General features: G+C 28.9%; 3 protein-coding genes and 1 long non-coding RNA gene across 4 annotated transcripts; 3 read left to right on the top strand and 1 right to left on the bottom strand.

Moving 5' to 3' along the window:
• The first annotated feature begins 256 nt into the window (after window positions 1–256).
• LOC105851579 (uncharacterized) lies at window positions 257–1,871 on the top strand. Its single transcript, XR_001143320.3, has 2 exons — window positions 257–604; window positions 1,587–1,871. It is a non-coding gene; the product is annotated as an uncharacterized lncRNA (long non-coding RNA).
• Window positions 1,872–4,147: 2,276 nt separating this feature from the next.
• On the top strand, window positions 4,148–8,687 carry LOC101508406 (uncharacterized). The gene is made up of 4 exons (XM_004489809.4): window positions 4,148–6,348; window positions 7,310–7,436; window positions 8,261–8,362; window positions 8,478–8,687. Exons 1-4 carry the CDS (start codon window positions 4,232–4,234, stop codon window positions 8,559–8,561), a joined length of 2,430 nt encoding a protein of 809 aa, XP_004489866.1. The 5' UTR covers window positions 4,148–4,231; the 3' UTR covers window positions 8,562–8,687.
• A 2,486-nt stretch (window positions 8,688–11,173) lies between these two features.
• Window positions 11,174–11,748, top strand: LOC101501864 (hydrophobic protein RCI2A). The gene is made up of 2 exons (XM_004489788.4): window positions 11,174–11,385; window positions 11,593–11,748. Exons 1-2 carry the CDS (start codon window positions 11,305–11,307, stop codon window positions 11,674–11,676), a joined length of 165 nt encoding a protein of 54 aa, XP_004489845.1. The 5' UTR covers window positions 11,174–11,304; the 3' UTR covers window positions 11,677–11,748.
• Window positions 11,749–15,346: 3,598 nt separating this feature from the next.
• LOC101501549 (pentatricopeptide repeat-containing protein At3g42630) lies at window positions 15,347–17,894 on the bottom strand. The gene has a single exon (XM_004489787.4). The coding sequence runs from the start codon at window positions 17,697–17,699 to the stop codon at window positions 16,503–16,505; it is 1,197 nt and encodes a 398-aa protein (XP_004489844.1). The 5' UTR covers window positions 17,700–17,894; the 3' UTR covers window positions 15,347–16,502.
• Between the last annotated feature and the right edge of the window lie 1,321 nt (window positions 17,895–19,215).

Below are 19,215 nucleotides of genomic sequence, written 5' to 3'. Positions count from 1 at the left end.
TATCTAAGAGATTATTTATCATCTTTTAAAATTTTAATCAAATACCAAATATTTTTTTTTAATAAAAAATTATTTTAAATTCTATAAAAATATCAATCCAATACACTCCTAAATTGTATTTGTTGTATATGTAAAAAGTCAAATGACAATTAAAAATGAACGTTGAGTATTAATTGGTGGGTATCATTAAAAGAAAGTAACTAATATATATTGTATTCTAAATAGAAAGAGTAGTTACAAATATTTTTGGGAAATGAATAAATTGCGATATATATTTTTGGTTGAAAATCGTCAAGTGAAGCACTTGTTCTTGGGTTGGGGAATTAGGGGTTTAGGTTAATTTGATTATTTATTTAGTGAGCAGAATTGAGAAATTGAAGGATGCATCTTTGGCCGACAAAGAATCTGAGAGATTCTTTCAAAACTTCATATATAAAAAAGCTGGATTGGAACTACCGGAGAATGGAAAAGGATTCTCAATCATCTGAATCATCAACACAACACAAATTGCTTGAAGAAGAAGACGCTGATACTCCTCAAAGTGTTTCTTCCATATTCCATCATGATCTTTTATTGCTTCTTTCTTGCTGTTTCTGCTGCGCCGGTAAACTCACTCTTTCTTTTTAATTATTTCTTTCTTTAATTATTACTACTATACTGTCTTTAATAAGGGTATTACTGAATTATGATAATAATAACAATAATTATAATGTAAACTAGATTAAGTTTTTGATTGAAGCCGTGTTCGGGTGTCTCTGACACAGACAAAATTGATTAGATTCAATTAATTCATTTTCTCAGATTATTGGTGTTGACGTGTCCGAGTTAGTATTTGTGTTTTGTAGTCGTAGATTATGGGCCACTTTGCCCCCTCCTGTACTTGCATACTGCTATATAATCTGATATTCCGTCAGCCAATATAGGATTATAGAATAGTATGTGTTTGGTTCAGAACTCAAATTTATAAGCGAGGATAGAGAATCTAACAGTGATTTAGGATCGGTGAAAGAAAAATTATCCTCGGACGCCATTTGGGCGGAATCCACGTCGGAGGTAGCTCCTGATGGTGGGGTGTACTTTAATTGAGGTGAATGAGACATATCTTGATAGAGGTAGTGTGAGACTGAGACTTATATAGCCAAAATTACGTAGTATTTGACTTGGGATAGCCTTTTAGAGATACCGAAACAATTTTGGAGATACCGGAACAATTTGTTTTAACATAATTAGTATCAAAGTAATAATAGAACGAGTCTCCCAAAAGATCACTGAAAAACAGTTGGGAGAAGCAGGAAATTGCAAATCAATAACTGATCTATTGCCAAATGGTACTTCACAAAGATTTAACACATTTTTACCAACATTAGGATGCATATGATTTTGTTTGTTTGATCAGTGTAGTGAGTCCTCCGAATGCGAACTTCTTTTTGATGGCCTTGTAAATTATCTCTTGTTAATTTCATTTTCTTCTTGAGGTGGAGGGATAATAGTAGTTTTAAGGAATTTCATTTTCATGTGCATTCATTGTACATGATTTTATATTGGAACTCTTTTGCCATATTCTTAACTGTGGTTTTCTCTTGAAGCTTGTGCTGAGGAGAAATAAGGAACAAATTGCTGGCTTGACTTCTATTGGGTCATCAACCACATTGTGACAAAACTTGTTCCAAGTATAGGGACCAAATTATGTACATTTTTATTACTTATTTGGTATCCCTATAATAATGTATAGATTTTTACATTATTATACAATTATTGTACTATGTGATTTGTTTTTTACATTATTATACTATTATACAAGTGTGATTTGTAAAGGGTATAATGTAAACAGATTAAATATACAAGAATCATAATCTGTACATTGGTTCTCATTGTTTCTATATTTTAGTGACTGTCCTTTGTTTGGTTCTACGATGGAAACTCCAATTTGAGTTTGCAAATGACTAGAATATTTTTTGTAATTTTTTGCAAAGGCAAAGGAACATATTTTGTTATTCATAAGAGATGACAACCTCAAGGTACATGTCAGTAACAAAATTACATTGCCCCCTGGAACCTCTCACCAGATGCAGTAGCAGGAAAACGTGCAATAACAATTAAACAATTTAAAGTAATTAGTACTAGTGTTCTCCTAGAAATAATACTCCACCTTCACACCTTCACTAGTTCAATAACATGAATATTTACGCGTAAGTTATGTTTACAAGTGGATTCTATATAGGTTTCACGAGTTTACTTAGATTTTTAAATTTGACAACTTTGTCTATGATGCATTTTAAAATGTTATTTTATTGATTTTGCTACTCACACACCTCTTTTTCTAATTACTTCCCTGTCATCGTTGATAAGACTTTTAAATTTGACAACTTTGTCCATGATGCATTTTAAAATGATATTTTATTAACTTTGCTACTCACACACTTCTTTTGCTAGTTACACTCATGTCATTGTTGAAAAGATTAAATTACCCTTATTATTAAATCAATTTTGTCTACCATTCTTCTTCCAACGTGAAATCCACAACCTTCCTTGAATTTAGTAAATGTTAGTACATTTACGTGAATTGAGTTATAGTATGCATTCATTGCAAAATTTGACATGTACTTGAATTTTGTTTAAATAAATAAATATATGTATGTGAATTCAGTTTATATACACTTACAGAAACTGAGTTCAAGTACGCATCTCCCCTATTAATTATAAAATTTTACATGTACTTAAACTTAGTTTAAATACATGTGCGTGACCACAAAATATGTAAGAGTGTGTAATTTAAACTTGTGTACAATGTATAATTTACCATATACGTGAACTCATATCACATAATTTATCAGATTTTGAAAGAAAAAAAAAATACGAACTCAACATATCAGGAAACATATTGATAGCTTTAAACGTAATAAGAGAATAATTATGAAGTGTAAGTTATGAGTGGAGGGTGTGAGTTATGAATGAGTATGAGTTATGAGATGTGAGTTAGTATGTGATATGAGTGTCAGATATTATGAGGTGAATGATGGTGATAGTGTTGAAGAGAAAAGAGATAAAATAGAATTTAAGAATGAATGAAACAATAAAGAGTATTTTCTATATTTTATTTTTATGAAAATTTGATAGGGTGTAGATAGCAAAATAGGGGGTGTGGGTAGAAAAATAATATTTTATTTTATGTTTTCCGTATTAGCCTAATGCTAACAAACCAAATTGTTGAAATTTTGATATGTAATATTCTGCATCCTTGCAACATGTCAATGAATTGAAATTAATGTTTCCTCACTTCATCGACAGCAATGATTACTGCTTGATTTGTCTTGACCACATCCTACTATACATTTGTTTTAAGGTAGAATAAAGAATGCCTCTCTTTGTCAAATTATATTTTTAGTTGGCACTTTTGTCCTGTACTAGTATTAACATCCATATAAACTCATATATTTTCTTTGAAATCAATTTATTCTAAATTGGAATCAGTCTTTGAAATTCAACTCATAAATTTTGTAATAAAAATTAAGTATTCTACCATACTTCACACCCCTTTTTGGATATACCACCCTTACTTTCTCTCCAAAGACTATATCGCACATTATAGTAATTTGCTAGAAATTTGAAGTCGGAACTCCGTAAGAATAAAAATTTATTATTCAATCCATCTTAAAATATGTGATATTTATGTTTTACACAAATTAAAATAGCTAATCATGAAACGATGAAATAGTGTTCGAACTAAACAAAATTATTCTTATTAATATTTAGGTATTAATCATTGTCATAACTGTACAGTAAAATATAATAATTTTAAAAATGTTACACTACCAATGTTTTACACATATGTTAACTATAAATTTTAAAATATCTAAACAAATATATAAATGTTAAAATCTGATTAGATGGCTGTATAATATCAATGAATACAAATTAAATTCAAAAAGAATGTATAAAAAGTGTTTATAAAATGTTTTTCATACTTGTTTTTGTCTATTAATTCACAAAGATTGGACCCTACAACTAATTATTTAGAATGACACATGCAAAGCTCCTTAAAGAATGGCTAGAGATGTGCTTACCCAAGAAAGTTCTTGAAATGATCAATTCAAATATCCAAGTTTAGTGGAAATGTGGATCTAATACACATTCTTAGTGACATAAAAATAATTCCAACTTTTGAACCCCATTTGATTAATTCTTCTTATAGCATTTACCATTATTAATATATTTGTTCATTCATAATAAAATGGATGAGATTTTTGGATACATGGATGGAAGATTCGAAGTGTCATTGGCAGATTCCACAATGATGTGGATAGTCCACCATGCAATGAACAGAGCTCAAGAGAAAATGAAGACAAAAAAAGGAGTCCTTGAACGTTTGAATGAGATATCAAAATTTTATGAATTGGCAGTGATGCAACTCGAGGGTTGTCTTAGCATTGTCCGCGCCGAGACCGAAAGTAGCTTCCTCGAAAGCAATCATGAACAAGTCCTCGACGACTTAAGAGAAATAAAAGATCGCCTTCAAGGCCGTCTCGAGGAATCCGAATCGGTTATTCTAGACAAGGATAGAGAGTTGACAATGAGATTGAAGAATGAGTTGCAATTAAGGCATGCTTTGCAACTTAAAGAAAGAGAGTTAGTTAGGAATGATGGTGATTTATGTGAGTTGAGGACTAGTATGGATCAACAAATGTTGAATATTAAACAAAGACTTGAACCACAATATCATGAGAATATTGTGTCACAATCAGAGCGACAACACGGTTTTCTTGTTAGTAACAGTAATAATGGTAATGGTAATGGTAACAATGACACAAAAAAGATTGAAGAAATGGGTTCAGATATTGATATACTAAAGCAAACTATGGATCTTGCTTTTGGTAAGATGCAAAGTGCTCTTTTTTCATGTGAGATGGGTCCAAAAGAGAGGCAATGGAAGTTGAATATTGAAAAAGATGTGATGTGTATATTAATTCAAAGTTTCATGAGTGAGTTCGAGGAGAATATTAAGGCAGAAGCTAGAAAGAACCAGAATCGAGTTCAAATTTTTTGGTTGAAGCGTTGGTCCCAACTGATGAATGAAGTTATAAGTTTAAAGAATGAACTTGGAACTATTAATGAGACGATACCTGAAGATTTTTCGGACTCTTCGGCACTTTCTTCTCCGACAAAGCCTTCTTCTCCTCAAAAGTCGAATGAAGAGAGAGATCATAAGGAGGGAGAGTTGGCACAAGAGGAAGAAGAGAATGAAAATGGAAGCAACTATGTTGCTAAGATGGTCAAGAATCACGAGTCTATTATTCGACAAAAGAACGAAGAGTTGAATCGGATTAAACATAGAATATTACAAGAGAAAAAGGCGTCATCATCCAAGAAAAGAAAGGAATTAAACAGCTTGAAAGAAAGAATCCATATTGTAGCTGGAAAATTGAACAATCTTATAAAATGGAATGAGAAACTTGGCCAAGAAGAAACAACTATTGATCATAATAATGACAAGGAAACAACATTTCCAATGAAGAAGTTATCATCATCATCATCATCACAAGAATATGAGATTGATCACTTGGAGAAGCTAATACATAAATGCTTCTTAAGTGAAATGATGAATGAGTGGAATGAAAACATTGAGACAAATAAATTCAATCAAGAATTTGATGAAATAGAGAGTATTCTAAAGGAAAATATATGCATACTTGTATTTAGGAAGAGTATTGAAGAATTCAACAAAATGATGAGAAGTTACAAAGACGACAACACAATAAGAAAACATATAGATCATATTGTGTTTGGAGAAACATTGAAAGATTTTGTGAATATTTCAAGTTCTGTTTCAATTGATCATAGAAAAACCATCATCACTCATGATAATTTTCAAGATAATCTCTCTACTACTATGATGATATTAAATCAAGTGCATAAAGTTGAAGGACAAGAGAATTTGACAATTATATTGTTAGAATCTCTACTAAGTTGTTTTGAAGCAGAGGAGAATTTGATGTTAAGTGCACATTCTGAGATCAAAGAACACAGCAAACAACTAGATTTAGGTTCGGAGCGCGGCGACTTACATGAACATGAATTATTTGAAGATTTGTTAACTGGTGAGGAAGAAGCATTTTCTTCATTGACAAGCAAGGTTGAAAATGTTTTGCAACAATTAGGTATAAGCAAAGCACTTTTGAAGGAGTTAGGTACAAGCTTAGGACATAGTCTGCGTGACTCAGAAAGTTTTCATCACCAAATGTTAGCTAATGACAATGAACAAGGGCAATTCGACTTGTCTTCTTTTGAATCTTCAACATTGGCTGAATTTGAGGCTATGGTATACCAAAAGTTGGAGATAATGAGTATGAGGTATGTGTCACTAGTCATCATTAACTAATTATTATTTTTATAATTGTACTACTTACTTTGATAAAAGACTCAAACATTTTAAGCAAGCAGTTAGAGTTTGATTCCCGACTCTTGCATACGGAGAAACTCTGGTTGGAAGGTTATGAGAATTCATACCACTTAACAACATGTGGTTGGTTTGAGTAATAAGAGACTCGAACATATTAACTTTTAAGTAAGGGGTTATGGTTTAATCCCTGACTCTTGTTATATATGGAAAAACATTGGTTGGGAAGTTAGAATTTATACTATTTACCAACATTTGGTTAGTCTGAGTGATAAAGGATTCCAACATTTTAAGCAAGTTGATAGGATCTGAACTCTAACTCTTACATATGGTAACTCTTACATATGGAGAAACTCTAGTTGGGAGGTTAGAACCTATACTAATAACCAAACATGTGGTTGGTCTGAGTGATAAGGAAATCGAACATTTTAAGCAAGTTGTTAGAGTTTGATCCCTAATTCTTGCATATGGAGAAACTTTGATTAAGAGAAGCGAATTTACCTTGTGTACTCCATAGATACTACTTAATGACGGTTGATACTACTAAATGACATGGATACTACTTAATTTATACCTATTATAAAGAGGATAGAGGAATTTGGCGCAATCTATTTTCAACGATACCAAAATGATACTCAACAATTTTTCAAAAAGAAAAAATTATTGCAGAAGAATGTCGACTGCATTAACGTGTATGTTCAATTTTTATAATTATATTTAATCAATTTCATTCATTTTATGTAAAATAAGAATTACAGCTCATGATTAACATATGTTAGTGCAGTAAAATATGGACTGACGGATGGATACTGTGGCCGTGTAAACGCTAATTATCTATAACCTGATTATAAAAAAAGAATGAATAGTACTTAATGCATGCTTTTACTTATATTTTATAGAAAAGTATGCATACAGGTTGGAAAAGATGAAATGTTGTATGGATCCGGTTATTAAGATGATTGATTGTTTGAGAAGAAAAGAGTTACTTTACCAAAAGGCTTTTATTAGAAGATGTCAGAATCTCCAAAATGCGGAAGCTGAGGTTTGTATCATTATCTCATATATAGTTACTATTAGTATCAACTTAGTGCATGTTTTGATTTCAATTTTGAAGGGTTAAAGTCAATTCTAAATTTTAAATGTATAAAATGTATTTGGTATGTTTGGATGGTGTTGAATATAATTGATTCTAACTTAAAGTTAAGATTTATAGTTTTTGAATTCAAATATAATTTTTATATTAAAATTTATTGTCAAACTCACTTTTATTTAAATATAAATTATTTTACATTCAACTCACTTTTAACTAAAATCAATTTTAATAACTGCAGAACCAAACACATTTTAAGGAGCTTGATAATATGCATACATGAGAATTTTTTTAAATCAAGATAACAATTTGGTAAGAAACACTTTTTAAAAAAAAATTAATAAGTTTTTTTAAGTTTTGATATGTTTATTACATCTTTTTGAAAGAAAAAAAAAAGAGAATATAAAAATAATGTAAAAACTATTTCAAATGGAAAGCTATTTTTAGTTACAAAGAAAATTATTTGTTATATTTGATTTTTTTAAGAATAATAATTTTCACAATAACAAATAAATACAAAATAATTTTTTATTTTCTTAAAATTAATTTTTAAATTATTGAATTTCAAAATATTTTTTTTTAGAATATGTAACAAAGGAATCATTAATAGGTACTAACTAGTCGGCAAAATTGAAAATGCAAGACAATTCATTTTATGCACACTGAAAATAGAAATCAAATATTTGGGTTAGTTGCTTTTTCTTGGAAATATGGTTGTGTTAGTGTTACATGAAAATGCTTAAAACTAAATATTGTTGTATATATTTGAAATATAGGTTGATCTTCTTGGTGATCAAGTGGATACACTTTTGACATTACTTGAGAAGATATATGGAACCCTTCATCAACATGCACCAGCCTTACAACAATACTTTGAGGTGAAAATTCACTTCTTTTGGGATGTCCAAATTAAAACTTTGTTCATCCCTCATTTGTCATATTTTTAAATTCTTATCCTTTCACATTTAATTTAATCATTCTAACCTTCAACAGGTCTTTAACATTTTGGAGTTGATAAAAACAGAACTCATTGGTGGAGCTGTTCAGGGCCTTCAAGCTGCACCTGTGGTGACTTAAACAAATTCATTTTTTTGTACTTACATGTATCTGTTTGTGCGACATTTGATCATTTTCACGTGAATTTATATTTGTCTTTCTCTAATAGTATTAGTGGTGATTGAATCTACAATCTCTCCAATCAAATACTTGGCTTTTTACAACTACACCAAACTATAAGACTTAACATTTGATCTTTTTATGTGTCATCTAATCCCACTATTAATTATTATGGTCACAACGTGTAGTAAATTCATATAACCACAAGAGTTTCTGTTTAATTAATTTACTCTTTAGATCAATTTTATTGTTCACTTTTATGTGGTAGATTTTAAGTGAACTAGCCAAACAACTTAAAGATTTAGAACAACTTTGACAAATTAAAATTCTTTGATTTTGTATGCAACCAATTCCAAAACAACAACTTTACTTGTAGCAAAATTGTTTATTTCGGAATACATTTATCTTGAAAAACTCTTGAATTGCGAGTTTTCTAAATTGTCCACACACACACAAATCATAATGTTAATAGTTTCTCTTATTGTGCTCTCCCTCAATGTACCAACCCCATAAAGCTTTTAAAGTGTGATTTGCTATCGGTATGAAATACCACATTCACCTCCAACCAACCCACTAAGAAAATTAGATATTCAAAAAATAAGTGTTGGGTTGTTTCTTCGATTTTGAAGTATTTGTCAAACAAATACAAACTACCTTCAAAGGAATAATTTATATCATAAAATTTTAGAATCACCATCCAACACGACATTTGCATTTGTCAAGATTCTATTGTATGTTGATTTCACTTAATAGATCCAGTTGTCATCCTCCACCCAAATTCATTTATCATATGCATTAAAATTATCCTAAACTTCTAATTCAGTTATAAATTGCAACTCTAACTTCTTTTTCCCAAGAGTCATATTAGATGCTCTTAAGTTTTTTATACATAATTCCGTAAATTCTTTAGTGGAGAAAATTTAATCCCACTTGACCTAATATATTTTCTTGGACTTCTCACCCATGTTCCACAAAAATTGTTTAGAAAAAAATACAGGTTTGTAATAATACCTGATAGTACTCTAACGAGGAACATGTATTATATTGATAAAATTGAAAGAACTGAATATAGCAGGACAACACGATCTCATGTAGATAAATTTCTACTACAATAAAATAAAACTAAGGTTTACTAAGTAGGATTTTTAATCTAAAACAACATAAATTTTGTTGTTATAAGATTCCTAAGGATTCAATGTATCAAACCATATCAAAAAGAGTTTAGAATTGAAAAGCATTACGAGTGTTTGAATATGATTTTAAAATGATGACAAATCTTCAAATGGAAAATGGTAATTGTTTGTCATATTTATCATACTCAAAATTATCATAACAAACTTGTATTAATATCAGAAGCGCATTGAGAACGCGTTTAACACAATCAGTCACAACTTTAATAAATTTTCTAGAGCATCGTCTTGTTTTTCTTGCTTATCTTCTCCAATTATCAAAGAATCCAATGTAAGACCTTTAAGGTTTATGACAAGGGAATTACACACTTAATTAAATTCATTAGTGTCATAAATTATTCTCATAAAATAATTTTTTATTATCATCAAAATAATTAGGGGGTCATTGTTCATCGATCCAACTTGATTCCAACAATAAAATTTAGGGCAAATTTGGTTCATTATAGAGAGAGAGACATACAAAGACGGAGGGAGCGGTAGAGAAATAAAAATTGAGAATCCATATAAATCTTATGTTTTAGAGAAAAACTTTTTTCTACTAAAATTTCACTAAAAAGTCTTTTAAAATTTCATAAAATATATTTTAGAAAACAATTTATTAAAATTTGAATTTTTTTTGAATGCCTAAGTTGTAAAAATTGTTGATTAAATACCACTAAATTTCTACACTTTATTTAAAAAATTCAATTCTTAATTAAATGTCTCAAAGACTTATTGTAATTACATTAAAATCTTGATTGAATACATCTAATACATCCCATAATTGTTGTGAAACGGTAATTAAAATATTTCTAATTATCTCATTTTGATATCTTAACATTTTTTTTCGTCTTTGTAAAATATTTATTAACTTTTTAGTCTTTAAAATTTTTTATTTTATTTTTTATCTATGTTTTTAAGTTAACTCTTTGATTTTTAAATTATTTTTAATTGTATGTTTATGACTTATCTCTTACAAAAATTTATTGATTTTTTTTTAAAGATAAATTTAATATGAACTTTAGTTTTGACAATTAAAATTTTATATTTAATTTAAATATTTTTAATTCTTTTAAATTTTTTGTACAGAAAATTCTTATAATATTTTAAATATATATAAAAAAAACACTACAATATTAAATTAAAAAAAAAAACATTACAAAATTAAATTAAAAAAACACATAATTTAACTTTAAAATAGAAATAAAAAATAAATAAAAAAGTTATAGATTAAAAAATTAAATTCTCTTAAAGAGACAAAAAAATATAGAGAAAAGGAAAATTTAATTTAACTTTTGTTCGTATAGATTTCATTGTCAAACGCTCTTTTCTCCTTGAGGGTAGTAACTAGTAAGAGTGACACGCGTGAGTTGTGTAACACACGTGTCATAGAATGTGTCTCAAATGAAGCCGTTGTGATCTCCACCGTAATCGTTTATGGTCTAATTATAGATAACCAACCATATTAACGTGTTTCCAATATTTGAATTTCTATTTTGAGAAGAAAAAGAAGAAAGTAAAGTAAAGGATCATTAATGGGTACGGAAACTTTTGTTGAAGTTATACTTGCAATACTCCTGCCTCCTGTCGGCGTTTTCCTTCGTTATGGCTGTGGAGTAAGTATTTTTTATTGTATCTCTTTCCTTTTCTCAATTTCTTTCTATTAAACTAACACACCACATAAACCAATATTAAAAATTTAATTAAGATAAAATGATGACACTAATGATTACTATTTATTGATCTACATAACAGTGCACTACTTTTTTCTTATATTATTATTATTATTTGACTAGTTTTTGGTGGTTTTGGAAATAATGCAGATAGAGTTCTGGATAGATCTGGTGCTTACATTCCTGGGTTACATTCCAGGGATTGTATATGCCATTTATGTATTAGTTGTATAACATTTTGATTTTATCAATAACACGTACATTTCTCTCTTCCTTTTGTTTTTATTAATATAAACTTTTTCTATATTCTGCTCTCTAGGAGGATGAAGATAGAAAAAATTTATTCGATTATTAATATTATTATATATCTGTCGACGGTATGTTATGTTTTTTGTAGAAAATGTTGCATTTATCTTTTAATTGCCTAAATTTGAAATGCCTAAGTTTGGTTACAAACTCATAATTAAAGACCGTAACTTAATTAAGGTGAGAGCTTGTTGGATATAATGTAAAATATTATCAACTAATTCTTTTTACGTGACTTGATATTTCCACTTTTAACCAATCTTGTCATTTGGCCTATTATTTAGGTATTGGAATAGTCTAAGCAAATAAATTAATTGTTGATATTATATTGATATATACACAACAAATCATAAATAATTGTAATTTTAATTTATAATTTGTTAATTCATTTTAACTTCTTATTTTAGATGAGGTTGAATTTATTAATAACTCAATGTCCTATTCAAAATTTAAGGGTAAGATGCAAAAAGGTTAAAATTGACGTTCTTCTCTCTCCTTTTTCATTGGAGAAGAATGTGCAATTTAGAGGTAACATATGTAGATAATTCTTGATTAAGATATGCTGTTTGTTTTAGATTCTTTAATTTAGATTTTTAAAAAATTAATTTTCATTTTATATTTTTAAAAATAATTTTTATATAACATATTTCAAAATAGTAAAAGTCATTTTAAATTTATTTTTTATAGATTAAAAAATAATTTTAGTATTTAATAATTTAAATATTTTTATTATTATTTTAATATAATAAAAATATTTTTTTTAAGTTTTAAAATATTTTTATAAAGATATTTTCAAAAATAAATTTTCATTTTAATTATTTTTTGAATTTTTCTATTTAAAAAATTTGTAACAAATAAATAAAATATTTAAAATAATAATTTAAAACAAATTATTTAATCTAGTTTTTATTTTTATTTTTATTTTTAAAAAATGTTTTAAAATCTATAACAAATGAACTCATCAAATAATATAAAAACTTTATCATAAATTCCAATATAATCACTTATTCCAACAACTATTAATTAATGAGCTGATCTATTAAGAAATATAATATTCGTAGAAGGAGAGAGAAAGTATAAAAGTTTCTTATACCGATCAAAGTAATACGATATAAATGATAAAAAAATGATTTCATCAAGTTTATTTGTAGGTGTTCTTAAACTAGCAATTAACTACTAATTCCTAAACTAATTTTTATATTTCTAATATTCTTTCTTTGGATGGAAGGTGTTCACAACACTTACTATTTAGGATAAGCAACAGCAAATAAAATGACATAAATTTTCAAATATGAAACAATATCTAAAGATAATTATCAGTGTTTAATTACACGATAAAGCTCATAACATCAAAACAAACAAAGCGTAAAAGTTTAGCCATTAAATAAAAGTTACGACTCAAGAATTAACCATTTAATAAAAGTTACAATGTTTAGCCACCAATAAGGCAATCAACAAAATCATAAGACAAAGACTTAATCACTAAACAGAAACTATACCTCAAAGTTTAACTACTTGACAGAAATTAAATATTAACACTTAATCATCCATAGAAGAAGTTCATAACCACCATGGACAAAAGCTTACAACCAACAGAAAAACAAATTATCGAAAAATTGACTTGTACATTACCATCAAGTTGATATCCTATTGCTACATGTCTTCAAACCATATGCTCCAGACATGTTTAAAGACTAATCAAAAGAAACAAATATTAATGCATGCTTTCTTCGCTTAAGTTTAATTAGTGTTTTGAGTGATGATAAAATTATGATTATTACTACTTAGCTTAATTGTGAGTGGCTTTGCTGTTCTTAGTATTCTGCCAAATTTGTGAATAAAAAAATGTCACGATAAAACTATTTTCTAATCTTGCATAATGATAGATGCATGTTAGGATTGCATTAGAATTCATAGAAATGCATTGAATTCAATTTTAAAGTGAATTTTGCATTTTATGGATCGATTCTTGTTGTTGTGAGTGTGAATCTATTCACACGTTCATTGAACCAATTTTTGTGAAGTCTGAATACATGAATCAATTCAAAGGTGTATGAATCGATTTATGAAATCTCTTGCAAAGATGATGAATTGATTTATCAAGTCATAAATCAATTTATGACTGTTATTTTTTAAAGTTAGGGCTTTAGCACATATGAATCGATTCATAAGTGAGTGAATTGATTCACACGATCTAAAAATTAGTTTTTCAATCAATTAAGCTGTGTTTAATCATTCTATAAATTTATATATATAATCTTAAATCATTTAGTGGTAACATTTATATTTTCAGTCTCTCCAAATTCTTACATTCATAGTGTAGATTACAAATATTTTATGGCGCGCTTTCTTGTTAATTGGATCTTGAAGAAAGATGATGTGGTGAATCCTTATAGTAGAGTCTTTAAAGGTGTGAGAATCTGTGGCGATTTAGATTTTGTACACTAAGTAAAAATGTTTCTTTTTTTTCTTCTAAAAGGTGTGATTTCTTTTTTGTTGTCAAATAAAGGTGTGATTCTTTATGATTAATGCTTCAAGTTGAAGATAGGTTTCTTCAATTAAAGATTGCATAGGCTCAAGAAGTATATTTAAAGATCTTGTGATCAGTCTACTAAATTTTATAAGGAAGAAACTATCATACAAATTATATGAATACTTAATGTATACAAATTATAAATAATTGTTTTGAATCAATTTTGCATAAAGTAAAATTCAGATCATTTGAAGTGTGGATAAATATCATTTCTTCAATCACAATTTTAACGTTTTGCGCGTTCTTTATACGAATTCGTCAAAACAATTTTTATGTTATCATTTAATAGTGCATTTTTGCGCTAATAAAAAATTCATTTATTGTTCTTCTAAAACATCACTTTCTTTTTTTTCAAAAAATTGACGACTATATTCAACATTTCTTATGAAGTCTTAGAAAGTATAACAATTAATCGAGGAAACTAAACTCAAATACTTGTAGACGTCAACATGCTTAATTAATTGAAAAATGCAATATCAAATTGTACTCCTAATCCAAGTCATGTCAACTCTTTATACAAACCCAAATGTGATTGGTGCTGCCAAATTGCAAGTAAACCACATAAGATAAATTCACGAAGGTGGGAAACACGGCAAATGAAGTTAAGAATAATATTATTAATAAACTTTTTAATATATATTTTTCATCATATTATTTTTTATTGGTTAAAAATCACATGATTCTCACATAATTTGATAAGACTTATTTAAATTTTAATAACATGTTAAAAAGTGTGTTAGATAGTGTTTTACTAACACTTTTCATTAAGAATAATTGTCAAGTAAAATGAGAAGCAACTCAATTTCATCAATGTGCCAACAAACTATGATAAACAAGAACTAATCTCAATTTGAATAACAATTAAAAACTAATAAAACAAATTCCGAAACAAGAAAGTAGAGAACATAAAAACAAAAATTAATCTCAATTCCAATAACAATGAAAAACTAATTAAAGAAATTCCAAAAGAAGAAACTAGAAATCATATTCAAAATCAATATGTATATCTTGAAACCAACTCAAGAACAACCGCCAACTTAGAAATCAAAATTCGAACAAGAGATCGAAAAATAAATGAGATCTTGGGTTAATACGAAAGAAAAATCTCAATCAAACAAGAAACATAAGCTTGAAAACACATTGATATCGAAGACACATCGATATCGAAAATAGAAAATGTAAGACGATCAATAACAATTTGTTATAAGAGGAATCTCTAGTCGCAAATGAAAATGATCAAAATAGAAAAAGAAAAAAAAATATAACAAAAACATTCTATAACATCATCTGATATTGTTTACTTTTTACAAACATGATTAGGCTCACATCTAAAACATTCCCCCTTTTTTCTAAATTCATATTGCAGCATTTTAACTTCATCTATACTTCTGGACCCCCCCCATAGGCCATAGTAGATTTATTCAAAACATAATCTACTCCTACTTATTCCCCTCTAGTGCTTGCCTGAAGCTCTCAAAACCCCTGCATGCATACCTCTTGAACTTCTCAATTAAATCTGCAAGAGAATCTATTTTGTTACAAACTTAACAATTCCTCAAATGAATTGAATCATTGATGGTTGAAATTCGTACACCACCACAGCCTAAAACTCTCCTAAGATGGATGTGATTTGCAAGATTCCCATTATATCTACTAACTAAGGGCCTTCCCTTCCAGTGCCACTATCACAGGTTTCACTCTTTCTGCATCAGCAGACAGCAGCCATATATTATATATTATATTACATCTTCACCTGAAAATCAGTCTTTGGCTCACTTTCTCTCTTTATGCCTTCAGTTATCACAGAGTTCTGCACCCTTCAGTTATCACAAACATGTGGGAGATGCTTTCCGACCTTACCATCTTTCAGTTTCCTTCAAACTTTCTTCAAGATTGAATGTATCGGATGATTGATTCGATTTCAAGTATGCACATAGTGTTCTCTTTTTAAAATGATGTTTATCATGTCTCCACACCTTGACACTTCATCAAGGGCATCCACCACCATAAGTACAAGTTTGTTTCAAATTAACTATATACCTAAAATGTCTAAGGAATCAAGGTCAAGAAGTAGGTCAAATTTCGTCTGGACCAAACACAACAACAACAACAACAATCGAGCACTAAGTAGAATCGGCTACATGGAACGTGCTAACATATAGTATATCTCTTTCCAACTCATTAATCTCTAAATTTTTCATAATAACATCTATCAAATTAGTTAGTAGTTCCAAAATATCTGGTTCCTCCGATAATGTTTCTTAAGATATTTCTTTATCAAAACCCTATAACTCCAATTCTGTCCTGTCTCGTATTCCAAAAACGCCTCCGAACTCAAGTGAAAGTCTCCTTTGCCTAAAACCTCAAACACAAACGGATCTGTCAACAATCGCGGACAATCATCAACACTCATTTTATTCAAAACAAACTCCAAATTCCTTCCAAGCTTCCTATCCAAGTAACCATCCACAACACATCCATAAGTAACCAAATCAGGAACAACCATTTCATCTCTCATATGTTCAATACTAAGATGAAGGTCCCAAAACAAATCCATCCTCGAAAACGCCAAAACGCGAATATTAAAACTGGTTAAATCCGGCCTAAAACCCGCTTGAACCATCCTAACAAACTCCCTCTGCAAACTTTTCATCTTAAAATTAGCAGCATAAGAGAGTAACAAAAGATTCCATAAAAGATTCCCTAAATTCCTTCTACCTAAACCAACATCTCTAACAAACTCTCCCAATTCATAGAATTTTCTCTTCTTTAAATACGCGAACGCCACGGCGCGAATAGTTTCCCCGTCAATCGAAAACCTAGATCTCTTTAAACGACCATAAGTATTTTCCATTTGATTCAAACTACCGAAAACCGCGTAACACCGAATTAAATAGTTACCTGTTTTGGAATCAATATGGAAACCGTTTGAAACCATTTCGGTTGCTGTTTGTTCCATTAAGTGGAGATTTCCTGCATTTCCAAAAGAAGAGATAGCTAATGAGTAAAAATGAGGCAATAAATTGAAATATCTTGATTTTAGGGAATTGAGAATGTATAAGATGAGGTCAAATTGGGAATGTTTTGAATAGGTTTTGAATAATTTTGAAATGAAATGAAGGGAAGGGATGAAGGAACTGTTTAGGAGTTGTTCCCAAGTGGATTGGGATTGGTGGATGAGGTTGTTTTCAGCGTAGTATAGCATCAATGAAGAATGGTGAGAGAGTAGTTTTTTGGTGGTGGAATAGTGTTTATGGAGAATTGGAGCATGTTGTACTAGAGATGTGTTTGGACTGCGGAGGGAAATTGGGGTGTTGTTATGTGGTAGTAGTTGTGGAGATGAAGTGGGACTGTGTTTATGGAGAATGGGGGGAATTTTATTAGGAGGAGAAGAACGACCTAGAGAAAGTATTTCCATTCTGAATGGATCAATTGTTAGATTATGAGTTATGCTATATAGTAAGTTCTTCTGTCAAAGATTTTTCACTTGAATCAAATTATCAATAGTGCCAATGCAACAACTTTTTGGTTGGTTCTTCATTCATTTTCTCCCAAATTTTGATCTTCATTTTTCCTTCACATGTTCATTTCTTTTTAAGGTTCTCCCACCGAATGGAAGCATACTTTTTTTTAACTTCACAACAATGATCAGATATTTTAGGGGCAAATTTTAATTTAAGAAAGTATAAGGGTAATTCTATAGTTTACAAAAGTAGAGGACAAATTGGTAATTTTAAAAATACATGGGTTATTATGTAATTTTGAGATAATCAATTATTAATATTTTAAAGAGACACACTCGCATGGAGAGATTGACCAATAGTGACTCATCTCTTTTAGAATTTGTTTAATGTATTATTTTCGATCTACAATAATTATTCTAGTAATACAATACTTATTCTCATTCTACCATTAAAAACGCATCTAAGAAAACCGAAAAAAACAAACTACGCGAAATGTGTGGAATTTTTCTAACTGGACTGTTGACGTGGCACTGGATGGCACATGGAAAATTTTGAGTGGTTAACGTGCCATTGACGGGGCAGGTCGAAGATGACGTGACACTATTGACATGTGGTCAAAAGTGAGTCACAGGAAGAGACACATGTGCTGATATGGCATCTAACTTGTTCATGTGGTGGTCTGGCAAGTGTTCTGCATAATGACAGAGTGGAAGTGAGCGAAATATAATATAAATGCTTTCTCCTTATTTGGATATTTTATGTCCTAACAGAATAATATTTTCATTTGAAAAGTAAATGGAATATATTAAGTTATTTTTCCTTATTTAGAAAACTCTATCATGTAGAAGTAGAACTAAAGCATTTTTTTTTAAAGATTAAATAAATTTTTTAGTATGGGTAAAATTTTACTATTTTGGTTTTAGTCTTTATAAAATAATTTATTAATTTGTAGTCATTTAAAAATTATTATTATTATTTTTGGTCTCTGACATTGAATTAACTCTTGTATATTTTACGAGTTTTTGAATGATTTTTTGCAGTAATGTTTAAGATATTATAAGAAATTTCTCTCAAAAAAATTTAATTTTTTTTAATAAACAATAACAAAAATTTAGGAGACTAAAAGTTAACATTGTTTTTGTAAGAATTAAAAATAAAATAGTAAAATTTTATAGAAATTCAAAATTTATTTAATCATATTTTTATTAAAAAAAAGTTGTTAATATAAATTATTTTATTGTTAATACCAATGTTTTAGGTTTTGGTTTTCTTGTCCCCTCAAACTTGCTCTTGCATATATTATGTGAGATAAGACAACATATAATGGATTAAATTCATATATGATATTAAAAAAAATTATATAGTAAATCAACAACAACCGTTAAATTATTAGATATATTTGTAACTATTTCTAAAGTCGTGTTCTGATCGTGACGTGTTGTTACAGTAAAATCTTCTTTATTAACGATG

This window comes from Cicer arietinum, chromosome 2, assembly GCF_000331145.2.
Source record: "Cicer arietinum cultivar CDC Frontier isolate Library 1 chromosome 2, Cicar.CDCFrontier_v2.0, whole genome shotgun sequence".
Classification (NCBI taxonomy): Eukaryota; Viridiplantae; Streptophyta; class Magnoliopsida; order Fabales; family Fabaceae; genus Cicer; species Cicer arietinum.
This window is presented reverse-complemented; position numbering and strand designations above follow the sequence as displayed.

Coding starts and splice junctions, on each gene's coding strand:
- LOC101501549 (XM_004489787.4), bottom strand. CDS start 17,699: ATGGAAATACTTTCTCTAGGTCGTTCTTCTCCTCCTAATAAAATTCCC.
- LOC101508406 (XM_004489809.4), top strand. CDS start 4,232: ATGGATGAGATTTTTGGATACATGGATGGAAGATTCGAAGTGTCATTG. Junction 6,349..7,309: donor TTGGAGATAATGAGTATGAG/GTATGTGTCACT, acceptor GTATGCATACAG/GTTGGAAAAGATGAAATGTT. Junction 7,437..8,260: donor TCCAAAATGCGGAAGCTGAG/GTTTGTATCATT, acceptor TTTGAAATATAG/GTTGATCTTCTTGGTGATCA.
- LOC101501864 (XM_004489788.4), top strand. CDS start 11,305: ATGGGTACGGAAACTTTTGTTGAAGTTATACTTGCAATACTCCTGCCT. Junction 11,386..11,592: donor TCCTTCGTTATGGCTGTGGA/GTAAGTATTTTT, acceptor GAAATAATGCAG/ATAGAGTTCTGGATAGATCT.